Here is an 18965-nt window from a genome sequence, read left to right on the forward strand (position 1 = left end):
CTTGCCAATACTACTTGACCTGAATCTAGTCATCAGGAAATAATCAGACAAATACAGATTGTGGCGAGTTCTCCCAAGGTTATAGACTCTGTAGTCCACAAAAATGTTACTAACACAAAAAAGACAAAGGTAAGAGTGAACTGTTGTAGATTAAAGGAGATACAGACATGGCAACTAAATGTAAAGTATGATTTTTTTTTAATTTATTGATTTGAGGGAGAGGGAGAAAAACATCGATTTGTCATTCCACTTACTTATGCATTCATTGGTTGATTCTTGAATGAGGCTTGATCAACGATTGAACCCACAACCTCAGTGTATCAGGATGATGCTCTAACCAACTGAGCTACCCAGCAGGGCCAAAGTATGATTTTTGATCCAATGAATATAAAGTACATTTTAAGGACCATTTTTGAAAATCACATATGGGTGATAGATTGTTACGTATTAATGTTATCTTTCTTGGTTGTAAAAGTGGAATTATGTAGGATAATGTTTTTGTTCTTAAATATGATAATATATAATCAAATATTGAAGAAGTATCGTGATGCTCAAATTACTTTTAAATGGTTCAGGGGAAAAAGTAGGATATATATTGAAAGAAAGGGGAGAGGAGAAAGTATATGTGTCAAAATACTAAAAATTGGTGTTTTATCTTCCAGATAATCTAGAATCTCCTTAAATTTTGCATCATGTTTCCCTCATTTGTCAGAAGCTCCTATTCTATTTCACTCTTCACACACATACACTACCCACCCCTGCCCACTCCTTACATGCAACATAATGCAACAGAAAGAATGTGGGCTTTAGAATGAAATCTAGGTTTCATTTGCAATAATGCCACTTTGTTCATTCAACAAATGTTTATTGACTACCTGACAGGCATCAAGCAGTGTACAGGAGTTTCCATAGGGAACAGGAGAAGCTCACGTTACAGTAGAGGAGAGAGGTAGCACATGAGCACATGAATAAATACACAAATAAAATTATGATACATCCTTTTGAAGAAAATCAGAGTACTATAATAAACAAGAATGATAGACATTTAACTTAGATTGGAAGATGGTCAAAGATACCTTTCCAGGAATGTGATCTTGAACAGAAATTATTTGAATTCTATGAGGGTTGGTTTTCTTATCTGTAACGATGAAGATAACTTTCTTACTCTATCATTTGTGAAAACTAAACATGGTAACATACATATAAAGTACCTGGCACATAGAGTGGAAACTCAGTGATGATATCAGTGTTCTTTTTAGAAACTCTGCTTCTGCCCTCACAGGATCTGTTCAAGTGTTGTATTTGATTCATTTGCTAATACTCCCTAACTTTGTCTTTTTGGTTCCACAGGGTTCTGAATGGAATGCCTCCAACTTAGAAGATTTGCAGAACCGAGGGTAAGCATCACTGTTTTATCTTTACCAGTTTCCAGTCGAAGAGGTGTCAGTGAGTCACTTTAAGCTTAAGAGTTGCTTCCTGTTGGTTCTAGTCAGGTGCAGTCTCATAGGAACTAAAACTGCTGTTCTTTCTGTTTCATCCTCCCACCTACCGAGAAAAATCAACTGTTTCAGTGGCAAGCCTTTCAGAAACAAATATGTATGCCTTTCATGCTATTTAAAACCAAATGCACTTACTGATTCCTTTAAAAAAAAAAAAAAAAACACTCTTTTTTTAGAGCAGTTTAAGTGTTCACAGCAAAATTGAAGGGAAGGTACAGAGATTTGCCATATACGCCTGCCCAGCACATGCATAGCCTCCCCTGTTATCGGTCTCCCCCTCCAGAGTGGTGCATTTGTTACAACTGATAACCCTGCATTGACACCTCATAATCACCCACAGTCCATAGCCTACAGTTCACTCTTGGTGGTGTACATTCTGTGGCCTCGGACAAATGTATAATGAATGTATCCATCATTACGGTATCACAGGGTATCTCCACTGCCCTAAAAATCCTCTGTGTTCCATCCACTTATCCCCCCACTTTCAACCCCAGCAACCAGTGATCTTTCTACTGTCCCTATAGTTTTGCCTTTGGCTCCTGTTTTTATATAAGAGTATGCAAAACTGCATATGTGGGGTTCATGGCTGTTCATTCAATTGAGCATCTTCTGTGGCCAAGCACAGTGCTAGGTGCTAGGGACCCAAAGATAAGTGAGACTTGGTAAGGTGCCTGCAGACTAAGTAATTTATAAGTGTAAAATGAAGAGCTTCTGAAATTGAACAAGACCTACCCTGTATTAAGAAATGTGCTCCTAAACAGCATGGTCATTGAGTTTTTTTGTAGCAATTGACACCATAGTGAACATTCAGCAAACAAAAAGCTGCCATTCTTTCCTTTTTACTTAGCTAATGCCTGATTTTTTTTTTTTTTTTTTAATTGAACATGGCCTTAGGAGGTCAGATCATCCCAACAAGAGAAGAGAAAATTAAGTCTGGAAATTGGCCATGCTAACTCTTCATTGTAGACAGAGATAAGACCTACTGAGACTCAGAGATAGTAATGGCTGCCTGGCTGGTTATGGGCCGCCTATTTTCTCAGCTATAAGTCAGCCTTCTAGTTACCTTTAACATGATTAGATGCATACTCCTTACCTTTCCCCCAGAAGAAAGGCATGTCATAATTGTGAAAATGAACTTGGAGCAGGACTTAAGCCAAATAATTACAAAAAGGGTTCCAGGGGAGGAAATCTAGTTACTTAATTTAAGAGATGAAAATAAATAGAACTTGGAAAGTTTACATTGACAAGGATTAAGTCTAGAGTTCTTGAAAGCAGAGACTGTATTTTAGTTTCGTGTAAGACATACGTCTACCTATCTCAGAGCTTTAAAGGGTACTCAGTGAATATGAAAGAATGATAGAAAAATTGACAGACTGTGGCTTGTGAGAAAGTAGCATCTAGGTACAGCATTTAATATGAAGTCTGAGATTTGATACAGCAGTGCTTGCCAAATGCATTGGAATCACATCATGCATGCATACACTTTGACTTTTGACTTATAATCCCAGCCAGCAATGAGACCTTTTCATCTCATTTACTACTTATAAGGCTAAATTGTAAAATGCAGATATATCTATAGTTGTTTTTAAAGACAGTATGGTTGGATATACAGATATCAACTTAAATCTTGTTTCTTAAATTCACTAGTGCTTAGACTTTAGTGGATGAAGAATTATAGTTCAGGGCTCTATACCCCAGAACATTTATGGAATTTTCAAGTATAATTTTTACATAAAGGCTATTTTCACCAATCTACTGACTTTAGATCCTCAAGTCTAGTGTTACTCTATGTAGAGATGGCAAAGAAATTTCAAGGAGTGTCAATTCCAATTTGTAGTGGCTGTCTAGAGTAATCAAAAGGATTGGGAAGTTCTGTTCTATAATCCATTACTGAATATGGAATTGGAGGTGGGAGGTTGTTCATTTTTGTTTTAAATTTAAAAAGCATGTTGCCTTTTTCTTTCGAGTTTTATTGAGATGTAATACATATACAGTTTACCCATTTAAAATGTATACTGCAGCCCTGACCCGTGTGGCTTCATTGGTTGGGCATCATCCCACAAAGCGAAAGGTAACAGGTCAGGGCACATTCCTGGGTTGTGGGTTCTGTCCCTGGTTGGGGTACATAGGAGAGGCAACCAACCAATGTTACTCTCTCACATCAGTGTTTCTCTCCCTCTTTCTCCCTCCCTTCCCCTGCCTCTAAAAATAAATAAAACCTTTTTAAAAAATAAAATGTGTACTTCAGTTGTTTTCAGTGCATTCACAGTTGTGCAACAAGCAATTTAAAACATTTTTCAACCGAAAAAGAAAGGCTATACCTTTTAGCATTCACCTTCATTCCCTTCTTTCCCTTAGTCCCTAGAAACTACTATATCCTTTCTGTCTCTGTAGATTTGCATATTCTGGACATTTCATATACTGTAAATGGAATCATTCAATATGTGCTCTTTTAAGAATTTTTTTTAACTTAACATTATATTTCAAGGTTTACTAATGTTGCAGCATGTATTATTAGTACTTTATTTCTTTTTTCATTGCAAAATAATATTCTATAATATACCACATTTTGTTCATCCATTCATCAGTTGATGGACATTTAAGTTGTTTCTACTTTTTGGCTATTTTGAATATTGTTATGACCATTCATGTACAAATTTCAGGCAGGTAAAATTTTATGTTTTTATTTCTCATGGTTTTCTACCTAGAGGAGGAATTGCTGGGTCATATGGTAACTATGTCTAACCTTCGGGGGAACTGCTAGACTGTTTCCTATAGTTGCATGTGCTTGCTTTTTATTTTATTTTATTTATTTATTTTTAATTCTTTCTAGTAATGGACTTTGATGCTTGGTTAAAACAAATTCAAATCAGGTCCCAGAACAATTTTGGTCTCTTCACCTTAACCACAGAATTGGTTAGCTATGGCTTTCCCTTTCTTTTTTTTAAAGATTTTATTTATTTATTTTTAGAGGGGAAGGGAGGGAGAAAGAGAGGGAGAGAAGCATTGATGCGAGAGAGAAAACATCAATTGGTTGTCTCTCAGGCCCCCAGATAGAGGCCTGGCCTGCAGCCCAGGCATGTGCCCTGACCAGGAATCGAACCAGTGACCTTTTGGTGTAGGTTTGCAGGATGAGGCCCAACCCACTGAGCCACATCATGGCTCTCCCTTTCCATAGTCATTTCTCTGACTTCGGAGATTGGGTCTGTAGAACCATACCTGTGGTTTTGAGAAGGAAGCAGTTTCTGCAGAGAAATGAGGGAGCATGAGTTGTTTTGTTGGAGTAAACTCCGGTGATATCTTAAGTCCGCACAGCACTGAGAGAAGATAAGCATTTGGCAAATTAAACCCAAGCATTTGTTGAGATTGTGCAGTGAGAGAGATAGCGGGGTGGGGCGGTGGGGGGCGGGGGGGATGATACAGAAACCCTTTTCTGCAGGCCCCTCAGTATGGGAGTGCTCTCAGACACATCTGCTGCCAGAGCAGCCAGGAATGCAGCTTCAAGAGTTCAGAGTTTTAAGTCTTGACTTTCCTGACCCTCCCAGCCCTGGCCTCATTTGCATTTTCTGTAGTTTAGAGAGAGTAGTAGAGCAAAGTCTTAACAATCTGGCATTTGGGAAGACAGGAGGAAATTTTTCCCTTCTCTTTTATTTTCTTGTGATACATGATTAAATAAAAGTCACTTCCAAAGAATAAACTATGTTGCTGTTAAGTTTAGTGACTAAACAGGAATTGTCACATCATGGGCCTTAGATTGAATCTTTGGGGTAAACTACAAGATGTGTTTTCAAAAAAACTATCAAAGATGAGATTGTGTAACTATATAAACTGAAAATGGAATTTAGATGTTGAACTTGGTAGACAACTTTTCTCCCAGTAACTCCCTGATGCCAGGTATGCCCAGGACGCTGTTAAACAGTTTTGTACTAAATAAGTATAGCCCCTTTGTTTTTTAGCTTTCTTCAGTATTTTAGTATTTAATTTCAGTTTAGAGAGTAACCAAACTTTAAGTAAGAAAAACAGTGCTGGAAACTGGATTTAGCCTGAGTAGCAGAGCCAATATTCTCCCTTGGTTTCCTTGCAGGGTGCGGTATATTTTGAATGTCACTCGAGAGATAGATAACTTCTTCCCAGGAGTCTTTGAGTATCATAATATTCGGGTGTATGATGAAGAGGCAACGGATCTCCTGGCTTACTGGAATGACACTTACAAATTCATCTCTAAAGCCAAGTGAGTAATGGGTCCTGAACACATTCTTAACCTTGCGCCCTGTGCATCACACGTGGCTAGGGCCTGAAAGCTGTCAATAACTTACTGAGGGTGCTCAGGGTAAGGGAAGTAAAGGAAAAAGAAGACTAGAGTTTTTTACTCCTGGGGGGAAATGACTAGCGACTTAATACTTCTCCTTTAAGTGGATAAAGCCCATGGGAAAAGATGACCTCATGTTGGCTCTTTCCATTGAGCACAAATTAAGAGTAAATAAACTTAAGCTGCCACAAATGAAATAGAAATGAGAGAAGGGAGAAATTCTGAATGAAATGCTTAAATTGCCACTGGATATATTTTAAAGTTATATAATTGAGATTATTCCAGATTGGTAGACTGTTGGGTTCTCCTCTCTGTAAACAAGGAGATAAACACAATGAACTTTGAGAATCTTTTCCTTTTGTTTCTTCCTTTTTTTTTTTTTAATTTTATTTTTATGATACTCTAATTAGTGAAACTTTTCTCTGGCCTTTCTGTTGATGTCTTCCTTAAATTAATTGGTCCTTTTTAAAAAAATGTAGTTGGTCCTTTTAGTGAGGCTATTAGCTGTATTGATTTAGTGTTTAGCATTAATTAGTATTAATATGTCAACACTTTTTTAAGTCCCTGGGGATTTCCTTGCTTTCAATAGAAGGAACCATAAAAGATCATGTTGGCCATGCTCGCCCTTCAGATGGGACCACATTCAAGTCATCCCTGGCAGATGACAAGCACTTCTGTTTTAAAGTCCTCCTCTATGAATGATTTCATGCTTAAGGACCTTCATGATCAGAAAATTCTTCCTTTTAGTTATTTGAATTCCCATACTCTAGCTTTGAACTCATTCTCTGTCTCTAGCCAGCACCTAAAAGTGTTTTATATTTTTGAAGTGCATTTTATATTCTATTATTAAATTATTCCCAATAGTAATACCACTCATGGCATGCTTACTGTGTGCCAGGTGCTTTACATATATTCTCTCATGTAATATTTTTCAAAACCCAGAGAGGCATATACTGTCATCCTTCTCTACAGATGTGGACAGACTGTAGAGATAAGGTCTAGAGAAGTTAAGTAACAAGTGGTAAAGGTAGGACTTGAATCTAAGATCATATCACATTTCAGACACTATCACGTATATAGGAATAGTCTAATCCCTTAAGGAAAGGGGACTAGAAAAATTGGGCAAGTTGTCAGAATCATAGCTAAAGAGGCAAGAGTTCAAGGTGAGGCCCCAGTCTTAATGAAAAGAAAGGCTGATTTCAGCAGGGCTGCGATTAGGGTGAGATACGTGGGGTACCTGGCTTACATTTAAGCAGGCACTCACTCAGGTCCCTGCAAGTCCAGATCAGCATCCGAAAGTGAGCGCCTCCTGCGTTTTACCCTAATCAGAGCCCTGAATATCCAGACTCTGTAAACAAATGGAGGCTTAATTTGGATAATCCAGCACTGGCAGGGGGTAAGAAGTGGGGTTAAACCGGACAGGTGAAATTGGGTTTGGTGAGACCAGACTTCAGATCCTTCATTACACGAGTTAGAAGCCATCCATTGAAAAGACCTAGTTCAATATGAAGAAGTGTTTTCATGGGAGTGGATGTTATAATTATATTTTTCTTACGATTCAACTTTGAGTACCTTTCATGCCTGCAGGTATAGACCTGAAATTGTATGCATTGAAGTTGTCAGAGCTTGATGGGGAAATATTGGGCACATGTCTGAACTTCCATCTGAGTCACTGTGCGTTGACCTCCCAACGATAGCGTAAATGAAAATCCTGTGGTGCCATAAATAAAACAAGTATTGTATTTCCTAGTTGTTTTGAATAATATGAGCACACAGACACACCACACCAACCTTGGGACACCGAAGTTTTGCATCTAATTGACAGGGAGGTGGTTAATCTTACCTTCGCTTTGAGACTGTTTTAATTATTCCAGACTGTTCTCTGCATTCCTATGGTTCTTTTGGCTCACTTATTTTGGCCTTTAAACTAATGCCTCCTTGCATGGTCCTTAACTCTTTCATGTGTCTCCATCTTCAGCAGGAGGATTATAAGCTTCCAGAAGGAAGCTTATCTACTATAATACAGTGTGTGAGTGAATGAATAAATTTCCCCTGTTAGGCTGACATGTGCATTTTTTAAATTTATTGGGAAGAACTCCAACCCATGTACACTGGTGATAAGAGGAACCATTCTTTTTTCCAGATTTAAAAATGTTGTTCCTACTTATAGCTGACAGATCTGATCAGCAGATTCGTAAGTTTGTTCACATATTAGCAAATATGTGAAGGCTTTTTCTGTTTCAGACACTGTGTTATTAGCAGAATTAGCATAATCAAGTAATGCTTATACAAGGTAATGAACTCTGGCACATTAAGACCGAGGGATTTTGTTGGGTTTGGTTTGGTTTTTTTTATCACGTCATGGTAACTTTGTTTTCTTGTACTTCTACCCCCCTCACTGAAAAAGCCACATGGTACATCTGATGGTCCCATCTGGCTCCACGGGTTGTACAGCCAGTCCTTAGACACAATATGGGTCATGGTGTTGTGAGAAGTAATATCCAGGGCTACATCTGAATAAAGAGGAGGATTAGTTTCATTTGGTTTTTGCTCTCCTCCAGCAACAGAACCCTTACTGGAACCTGAACTAGAAGCAATTCAGAACATTTGGGTAAATTAGATGAATTAGTGCCACACCTGTAACTCAAGAGTGTGCGAGCCTTGAAACATGCCCCTGGGGCTTTGAGGGGGCTGGCCTCCACCCACGCTCCAAGTGGGGTCCAGTTTCTAAACTGAAAATTCTCCCCTGACTCTCTGTGACCAATTGTCATTGCAATTACCATTTTGAACTTTGTCTGCGTCTCCCACCAAATCCTACCTTTTAGGGAAAATCTGTTACTGATCTTTGCCTTACGGAACCTTACGCATTGTCTTACACATGGTAAGTGCTTGGTAAACGTTTGCTGAATGGATTAAAGAGGCATAATGTTAGCATTAACTATGCTTTGAGTACCCGAGCATTGCCTGCCCACCTTGCACATTTGATTATAGGTATTATATGCAAGTGCACCAAGGTAGAATGAATTGCATAGGAAGAAAATGGAAGGGCAGGACAGGAAACTTGGCAACATTTAGAACCCAGCTTTTAAAGTGTACTCACTCTTGTGTTTTCCTCCCTACCTCAATGCCCCAAACTAGGAAACACGGATCTAAATGCCTTGTGCACTGCAAAATGGGGGTGAGTCGCTCAGCCTCCACTGTGATTGCCTATGCAATGAAGGAATACGGCTGGAATCTGGACCGAGCCTATGACTATGTGAAGGAAAGACGAACGGTGACTAAGCCCAACCCCAGCTTCATGAGACAACTGGAAGAGTACCAGGGGATCCTGTTGGCAAGGTGAGGCCTCAAGTGTGACTTTCTCAGATTTTCCGTCCTTTATGCTCCCCAGGGCAAGGTGAAATGTCCTCCTCTGCAGCTAGTTCTCAGCCCAACTTGGATGTGTCATATGTTTTGAAAACTGAAATCTCTATCCAATTGTTTTAAAAACAAGTATAAAAGCATTTGAGGTTAGCATGGAATATCGGGCATTTAATCAAAACTAATAGTATTTTCCACCATTTCGTTTAGCGAGGTGTAGATTGTAATAAATACTTCTCAGTGTCTTTTAATGCCAAATGCAGCTGCCTTATCAAAATGGATACTTATTGCTCCAGAGGTACTCCTAGGCATAGCCGGAATTCTTAGAAAATTTTTGGCCCATTTGTTTAAAGAAAGAAAAGTACCTGCTGCTGCTTTGACATTTTTTTTTTCCTGTGCTTGGTTTCACTGAGCCTGCTCCAGTAATTTTGATCATGTGACAAATCAGCAGAATTAGGATACATATAACCCATTTGAGGTGTGAAGGTACATTACAGAAACAGTGCTCTTGTTTTCTTTTGTTTGTTTGTTCTTTTTTCTTTTTTTTTTAAATTGGTTTGAAAGAGAGAGGAAGGGGCTGGCTGGGAGAGAGGCATCAACTAGTTGCTTCACTGATTTATGCATTCATTAGTTGGTTTTCGTGTGTGCCCTGATGAGGATGGAACTCGCAAACTCGGCATATTGGGACAGTGCTCTTGCCAGCTGAGCTTCCTGGCCAGGGCTTGTTTTCTTTTTAAATCTTTTAATCCAATTTTATATATAGGGTGTGGCAAAAGTAGATTTACAACTGTGAGTACACAAAAGTTTATTTTATTATTTATTTATCATTGTATTATTTTTCATACAAATAACTATAAACCTATGTCTTTCCCACCCTGTATATGCTTTATAAAAATGCAAAAGAAAATTACAAAGGGAAAAATTATTTATAAACTAAATACCTATAGAGAGCAATTGACATTATCCTATCTATTTCAACTGTAACATTTACTGAGCACTTACTCTGTACTTAACCATCTCTGTTCCTTTTTCCCCCAGCTTTGAGATATAAGTGATGTATAATACTGCTTGACATACAGTATTGTGTAAGTTTGAGGTGTACAATGTGTTGATTTGATACATTTATACATGGCAAACAGCTTACCACCATAGCATTAGCTAACATCTCCATCCCTTTACACATTTCTTTCCTGTGGTGAAAATATTTAAGATTTCTCTTAGCAGCATTCAGATACGTAATACAATATTAGCCATAATCATTATACTGTACATTAGATTCCCCAGAACTTGTTGATCTTATAACTGAACGTTTGTAACCCTTGACCAGTATCTCCCCATTTCTCCCCACTCCCGCCCCTGGTAACCAGCACTCTATTTCTGAGTACATCTTTTTTAGATTGCATACATGAGTGACACCACACAGTTATTTGTCTTTGTATACCCAGTACTAGGTCTTGAACATCTTCCTGTATCAGTCAGAACTAGCTATTTCAGCAATAATTTGGTAATGGTTTTAAAATGAGTTATTAATTTCACTACATTATTTATTACCCCTTTAATGGTCAAAGCTACCTTCAGCTGCTCTGGGAGAAAAGAGTCACTTGTTAAACTGGATTTAATATTCAGTTTCCTGAGATGCCACATGCTGCAATTCTGTGGAGTGCTAGATTTTGCCTTTTTTTTTTTTAATGGAGGCATATTCTAGGTAGTTTTGTTAGCATGAGGGCACAGCTGCTGAGAAGCACTTGGGGCTGGTGCCAGAGTTTGACTGCAGTGAGTCTCATGACTTGGTCTTGACTCTTGAATCTGGGCTGTGTTTACCCTGAACAAAATGTTAAATAACCTTCCAGCCTATCCAGGCAGAGGGGCCCCTGTCCCACCCCCAAAGTATTGTGAAAATGTGGTCACAGTATAGCATTATGCTTTCCACCAAAAAAACCCCTCCCATTTACTCAGTACTTGGCATGATTTCGTCTGAGTCGTTCTCTTAAGAGGCTGGGAGGATACAAAAATCTCCTCCACTTAAAAAGAATTTATAGGTCTTGGGGCCAGATATTGATGACATTTTTAGATTAGATCAGAAGGTAGGACATGGCAGTTCTTTTTTGGCACAAGAAGGAGGCATCTGTGGGTTGGATGAGACATATAAATATTATATATTCCCAGACACAGGACAGATGTTAGGCAGTGTCCTCACGTGACCCATTGAGAGGAAGGATACAATGTGTCCTGCCAATTTCAGTATTTATTCTGGAATTGCAGGCTTCTGCAAGCTGTTGGGTTGGGCTCTTTTTAGCATATGTGGTTTTTCTTAGATGTTAAAGGAATTTCAGAAAAATCTTAAGATGAACATAGGAAGGGCAGCACAGATCCACAAATCACCCTGCCTATTTCCTTTTGGTTCCCTGCCTTCCTGGGCTTGATTCATGGCAGGAGGGGTAAGCCCTCAGGAGTGAGAAAACCACAGAATTTGAGTCAGTATATCTGGTTTCCACTCTTGGTTTGCCCACTTGCTGCACCTCTGAGAAGTTACTCCACAATTCTGTTCCTCACCTGACCCCATCTGTAAAGGGAAAATCAAGAGACCTTTTTCACAAGGTTATTGTAAATTAAAATCTGTGCAGATGTACATTATGTACTGTTAAGGGTTATTCAGTTGTGATTCTCATCATCTCCTTCTTCCAGAAAACACACAGATGCACGTGCCATTTTTTTCTCCCTCCTTGACATAAGTATACGCCATTTATTACCACCTCCTTCCAGCCATGGCCTCCCACCACCCAGCAGACACGTCAGCTCCCTTAGGAACTGGAATGGGAAGTGGTTCTGGCACTTCCTGTGTTGTGATGTCTCCTGGATTTTAAGAACGAGAATCCAGTGCTGGAGATACCACTGAGGCTGCTTTCAGCTGCACGTAGCTGAAGACCTCCATCAGCCAAGATCTCAACAAGAAGCTGCATACTCAGATTAGGATTATTTGAGGAGGGTTTTACAAAGGGACTGTTTACAAAGATGTGGGATTGAAGTAAAATCAAGGGACTTGTATTAGCAGAGCTCCAAGGTTCCAAAGAGGGAGGGAACAGTTAGTAGAATTTAGGAGGAGACTTCTGGTGAGAAAGGCACCCCAGAGAGGAGCAATAACCTAAGAGACATAGGCCACCAGGAGTGACCCTGCAGAAGGGAGCTAGGGAAGTAAAGGGTCTGCCTTCACTCTCCTCCCTCCAGGCTCCCACTGAGGCTGCCTATTAGCCCAACCCCGTGGAAGACAGAAGGCCGGGGGCCTGTCGATGTGTTCCATGGATCAGCCTCGGGGGCAGAGAGCTGGGGGAATAGCTGAAGAGTGGATCTGCAGGAGTAAACAGACGATAGCTGGCCCAACACCCAGCTGTAATTTAACATCACTTGTAGCAAGCAGCACAGGAGTAGACTCTGTAATGGCTCGGTGATGTAATCAAGGACATTGGCACTCTTCATCTTTCTGCTCTGCCTTCCTTGGTTAATGGCTTGGTCCTTGAACTTGTCTCCTCATGATTGTCAGATGTCAGACACATTTCTAGGCATCTACGTGTAAATTCCACAGCACCTGGCTGAGAATGGGCATTTCAGTTATGGGGGGAAGACCTTTCACAGAAGCTCCCCAATAGATTTCCCCCACCCCTCCCCAGGACTCATTGGCCAGGACTGAGTCATGTACTTAAATCTAATCACTGGCCAGGAAAATAGAATTTCCTGGGCTGGCTAAAACAAATGCACATTCACCCTCTGGTGGTACAGAAGTGCTGCATTCCCTGAACCCTTGGGACGTTGAATATCCCAACCGAATCAGGCCTGTACCAGTGAGGAAAAAGAGGGGAATGCCTGCTGGGTGAACAACCATTAGGATCTGCGATCTGCGATGTGTTGTCAAGAAATGGCACTTGCCAGCTGCCTCCCAATCTAACTACCAAGTGAATTGGGCCCAGCAGACTCTTGCCGGGCCCTAGAGTGCTGCTCCAGAAACTGCCTGTTTAGAAGAGCAAAGAGGGAGAAGCCCCAGACTCCTGTGATTGTCTGAAGCTCTGTCTAGCTTTGCAGCTTAGGTAACCAGGAGAGGAGAGTCCTTAGAAAAATCTCACTCATTCTATTTGCAAAGAAATTCCATTTCCTAACTGGGTACTTAGGTCTGTGTTTCATATTTTCGCCCAGAGCATGTGGTGGTTTTCCCAAAGAGACAGAGCCTTGATCTTGGCATTCTCTGTCCCCAAGGTTGTCCAGGATGGCATTGGGTACTTAATTTAAGATGGCAGACTCTTGTTTGAGTCTCTTAGCTTAGCACTTTTACCTCTTGGTAGAAAAGAAGTTGAGCAAAGTGACACCGGGTCCCTGTCATGACTTATGAATTGGTTATAGTCTCTTCATCAGAATGTGGGGCTGAGGGCCAAACAGTGCTAGCCCCTCTGAAATGCAAAGGACTTTTTACATATTTCTGTGTGTTCCATTGTGTCTTTAAGAGTCTGGGGAAGGCTAATATTTAATATTTTTCCTTCGATCTAAAATAGGGATATCATAAAGCCACTGATACTGTTCATACCTAAATTTTTTATAGCTGGGGGATGGGAGTGAGGTTGGAGGAGGGGGGGGGTTGTGTGTGTGTGTGTGTGTCTGTGTGTGTGTGTGTGTCTGTGTGTGTGTGTGTGTGTGTGTGTGTGTGTGTTGAAACCCTCCATTAGACTGCCAGCAGCCCTGTTTGTTATTCTGCACTCTGATCATGCAGGTATCTGGGCAGATTTATGTTCCATTAGACAAGTTCAGATTTCAGGCTTTTGCAAGCTGACCATGTGTCTGTGATATTAGGTTCCAGTGCATAAGGCAAGGAAGAAAACTGGGTGGTGGCCAGGGAGAGTTTGTGCCACATGTCCTCATAGATGTCAGTTTTGATTCTTTGAACACTCCTGTCACCAGGACCAGAGGAGGCACGGTTGTCTTACCCTGGGTTTGCTGGTGGAGACATTGAAGTCTGGCTAGCTGGTACACAGTGGTCAGCCAGCAGGAGGGAACCCGAGAATGAGAGGACCTGGATTCCTGTCAAGTGATAGCCAGTCGCAATCAGCATTTAAAGGGTTTCCTTAATAGCTTTACAAAAAAACAATCTTAAAGCACAGCACACAGAAAATGCTCAGTTGAAGGTTTTTCTCTTTCTTCTTCTTCCTACAGGCTGTTAATGCCCTAAGAAGTAACTATAAACAATCTGATTTTACTGTAACTGATACTCCATCTGTAGCAATATTTTCCTCTATATAACTTTCTCAAACAGAATTAGTTCTTTACCAAACATACAGCAATAAGAAAGAAAGCAGGTTGAGACAAGAGGATGTGATATCATGTGCATCTTGTCATTTAGACTTCCTTGTTCATTTACTAAGTAAAAGGCCAAATTCTTACCCAGAATGGCCCAGTCATCTCATATGTCATGGTGTTTATGTGAATCCAAATTCAGATCAGAGGCCACTCAAGGCAGAAAAGAACTGGCGTTAGTTGCGTCATCCAGGTCATAAACCACCTCTGAAGTTCTTTTTGGCAGCTTGTTTACTTGCTACCCACCTGGAACCAGGTGAAAGGAGTCAGGTGAATTTACATATTAACAGTTCTATCTATTCCAGCCAGTGAGGGAGCATTAAATTAAACTGGCTTTTGAAAAAATTAATTTTGGAAAACATTTTGGTGATACAGGGTAAAACATGATTTATATATGCCCTATGACCCACCTTTTCTGCTCCTGTATATGAAACACCTTTGAGAAACCAAAGAGTGCATCAGGCGCAAGAATGGCCATGGCAGTGTTGTTCGTAATAGCCAGAACTGTTCCTCAACAGAATAGATGAATAAAATTCACTCTATGAAATTACAGCCACACACATCGATGAATCTTAAAAACATGTTAGGCAACAAAACAGTTATAGAATATATACAGTATTTCATTTGTATGAAGTTCAAACATGAAAAGCTGAGTGGTATATTCTTAACAACAAAACGTGATGACTAAAGAAAAGGAGGGGAATGATAAGCAGGACGGAGGTTAATAACCCCTGAGGGGAGAGGAGCTGGGAGGGGATCAGGAAGGGCCCATAGGTAACAGTGCCTCAAAGGTCACAGTAATGAATACCTTGATTCTGTCAGAGCGCTGCTTACCTCTCTCCGTTCAGGTGCTATCACAAAAATGAAAAAAGCAGAATCAGACCTATCTTCAGATTGGGGTTTTTCTTTCTCCTTTACAAGTAGGTGTCGGTTCAATTCCAGGGCTCTGACCCAATACTTTCTGATGGTTATCTCCTCCGGGAAGAGAAGGAAGTCCCTGCTGGGCAAAGCAGCTATGATGTCAGCCACTTCCTCTGAAACATGCTCTGTTGGTGCCTATTAGCATAAGATTGGTTAGTGATTCACAGGCAGTTTTAAAAATCATACTTTGCAGAGTTCTTAGGATTATGAAAACATCCCATTTACCTGTTGATTGATAAAACATTCTTTTACATTATTAGAGGGTGAGAACAACTCCCAGAGATGTCCTAGTCATTGGCTTGATAGGAATTGTCCTGCTGTGGCGGCTGAGAGGGCTTGGTGCAGATTTGAACATGCTCATAATAGGTGAGGGGTAGAAAATGGAGAACACAGTCATACTTAGACCAGGAAACAAGGGTGTCTATATATGAAAGAAGAAACTTTAAGGGAAGCACATGGGCACTGGTTGGTCACAGTGTTAGACCTCACCTACCCAGCCAGTCAGCTTGCCCCTCCACGGCCACTCACACACCCGGGACGTGCGATATGTTGTCTCCTCCTAGGGGTGGCCGGCGTTCATGCAGCTTGGAAAGCATGACAACCCTCTCGACACCCAGCTATTTGATTATAGCTTGTCTTCGTAAACAAATTGACCTGTTTGTTTCCTCCCCGGAAAAGCATCCTTTTGCTGTGCAGGCCTGAGAGAGAGAGATCCCCACCCAAGCAGCAAAGGGGGAGCTGAGAGCAGGTGCAGAGCTGAGAACAAACAGGGGTTCACATTAGTGCAGGCACATGACTCAGCAGAGATTTACAGGCCTCCAAGGCAGGCATGGCCCTGAGCCCAGGGTGAGTTGTTTTGGGCTCTTTCCCATTCTGCCCTGCAGTTAGGTCACTCTTCATTGGCTTGTAAGTCATGGAAACCATACCCCATAGCCATTTAGTGACCTATTCCCTGGGCAAGTGATCCTGACCAGCCACAGGGCCACCTTTCTCTTTCTGGCTAGGGCTTTGGGAACTGCTTCTTTGTTCCAGAGTGTGATTTGAAATGAAATCTCATCCCCACATCAGACCTTCCCTCCATAAAATACCAAAGGGTGGATGTGCGTGTGTAGCCTTCCTTTGCCCCTCCTTCTTTCCAGGTGTCACCTTAGCTTGATTGTTTTTATCCAAAAATTCTTATGAAAGGGGCCTGTACTTCCTGTTCAGCCTCCCCCCACCCCGCAATTTTTACCAATCTCTTTCACCAGGTTTTCTAGCCTTTTCTTTGTTTTCTAATTCAAGAAAGATTACTGCCCTCCTCACAGTTCATGGCAGTGATTAATCCCAATTGTGAGGATTGGTATTGGTCTCCAATAGACTATTTCTCTTTTTATTGCTCAAATGCTGTTTTTTTTTTGTTTTTTCTTTCTGGTTATTGTTAAACATCCTCATTATTTTTAAAATTCAAAAATTATAAAAATACAGAGTATAGAAAGTAAAGCCCTCCCCAGAAGTATTTTTGCCTTCCTTGAAAGAACTGTTACCAGTTTGCTGATTTTTTTGAGAACTATTGCCAGAGTTCACTCAAAAACGCTACAATTCTCCCTGGCTGGTGTGGCTCAGTGGATTGAGCGCCAGCCTAAGAACTGAAAGGTGACCGTTTCGATTCCCAGTCAAGGCACTTGCCTGGGTTGCAGGCCAGGGCCCCAGTTGGGGGTGCATGAGAGGCAACCACACAGTGATGTTTCTTTTCCTCTCTTTCTCCCTCCCTTCCCCTCGCTCTTAAAAATTAATAAAAATAAAATCTTAAAATTAAAAGAAAAACCACTACAGTTCACATTCCTCCCAACTGTGGTATATGAGAGGGCTTGTTTGGCCAATACCGTCATCAACATTAGCTGCTAGCAACCATGTTAGATCTTGTCAGTCTGATACGTTAAAAAAATCAGATCCCCTATTTATTTGTTTTTGTTGTTTTCTTTATTTGTTTTTGCTGTTAGTTAAATTGAGCATCTTTTCAAATGTTTATTGCCCGCTTCCATTGGGTGTTAACAGAGCATTTTGCAGGTTAAGATTTAAGTTATCTGGGAGAGGTTTCCTGAGGGGGTGAGGGGTGTTGATTGTTTTCACAGACCAGAGTAAGGCGTTCCTTGTGTGTGTCCTCCACAGCAAACAGCGGCACAACAAGCTCTGGAGATCTCATTCCGACAGCGACCTCTCAGACCACCACGAACCCATCTGCAAACCAGGGCTAGAACTCAACAAGAAGGAAATCACCACCTCAGCAGACCAGATTGCCGAGGTGAAGACCGTGGAAGGTCACCCACCCATACCTCCTGTCTTTGTGGAACATGTCGTTCCACAAGATGAAAATCAGAAAGGCCTGTGTACCAAAGAAAGAATGATCTGCTTGGAGTTTACTTCTAGGGAGTTTCGTGCTGGACAGATTGAAGATGAATTAAACCTAAATGACATCAATGGATGCACATCAGGATGTTGTCTCAATGAATCCAAATTCCCCCTTGACAACTGCCATGCATCCAAAGCCTTAATTCAACCTGGACAGGCCCCAGAAATGCCCAGTAAGTTCCCAGACTTAACAGTCGAAGATTTGGAGACAGACGCACTGAAAGTAGACATGAATGTCCACTTACTGCCTATGGAAGAATTGACATCTCGCCTGAAAGACCTCCCCATGTCCCCTGATCCTGAGTCACCAAGCCCCCAACCCAGTTGCCAAGCTGAAGTCTCAGATTTCAGTGCAGATCGCATTGATTTTTTTAGTGCCCTAGAGAAGTTTGTGGAGCTTTCTCAAGAAACCCGGTCACGATCTTTTTCCCATTCAAGGATGGAGGAACTGGGTGGAGGAAGGAGTGAGAGCTGTCGACTGTCAGTCGTAGAAGTAGCCCCTTCTGAAGTGATAGCTGACGACCAGAGAAGCAGCTCTTTGAGTAACACTCCCCATGCATCGGAAGAATCTTCAATAGATGAGGAACAGTCAAAGGTAAAAACTAACTTTATAGTTCTCCACCTAATGATGTTCTCTTCAAAGACAAAATATTTGGGATTCTGCTGTGTTCACTTCATTTTTAATGTGGCTAAAGATTTAGGAAGGCAGTATGGGGGAGAGAGTCTAGCTGAGACTTTCCTTGGAAACTTGGGGTTTAAATATTTTTTAAATCAGTTGCCATTTGAGGAATTTATCTTTGCAGGTTTTCGGTAGTTGCTGGTGGGACATCTGAGAGGGGATAAGGGAAGATGGGATTAGCTGAAACAAATGTCCTGGCTGAACAAAGAGCAGTCCCCTCCCTGGCCCTCTGCAGTTCAGATCAAATCTCACCAGTGATGAGGTGCCAGGGACTCACGTGCTGCCAGAGTGAAATGGGTATCTCTCTGAGAAGATGGATTTGTTTGGAAAATTCTCTCTGTCTCAGAAAACTGAAAGACCAGACATATGTAAATACTGTTGGAGTAGCACCTGATTCCCATTCTGAGTTTTTGCTATTAATAATGTTTTTGAATTGTTCTTCAACTCAGGCCCTTTGGTAGTCAAGAATTGAGGG

The 18965-nt window shown here is 41.0% G+C and overlaps 1 protein-coding gene across 3 annotated transcripts in view; it reads left to right on the plus strand.

Annotated features, from left to right (window-relative positions):
- SSH2 (slingshot protein phosphatase 2) overlaps nt 1-18965 on the plus strand; it is a 217421-nt gene that overhangs the window by 194722 nt on the left and 3734 nt on the right. For all 3 annotated transcript variants that reach the window (XM_090290635.1, XM_090290636.1, XM_090290637.1), the window contains 4 exons: nt 1351-1397; nt 5584-5730; nt 8947-9147; nt 17572-18406. In XM_090290635.1, coding sequence (XP_090146761.1) covers nt 1351-1397; nt 5584-5730; nt 8947-9147; nt 17572-18406 — 1230 coding nt within the window. The remainder of the gene's footprint in view (nt 1-1350; nt 1398-5583; nt 5731-8946; nt 9148-17571; nt 18407-18965) is intronic.

The sequence above is a fragment of the Furipterus horrens genome, unplaced genomic scaffold, assembly GCF_987537825.1.
Source record: "Furipterus horrens unplaced genomic scaffold, mFurHor1.1.pri manual_scaffold_11, whole genome shotgun sequence".
Classification (NCBI taxonomy): Eukaryota; Metazoa; Chordata; class Mammalia; order Chiroptera; family Furipteridae; genus Furipterus; species Furipterus horrens.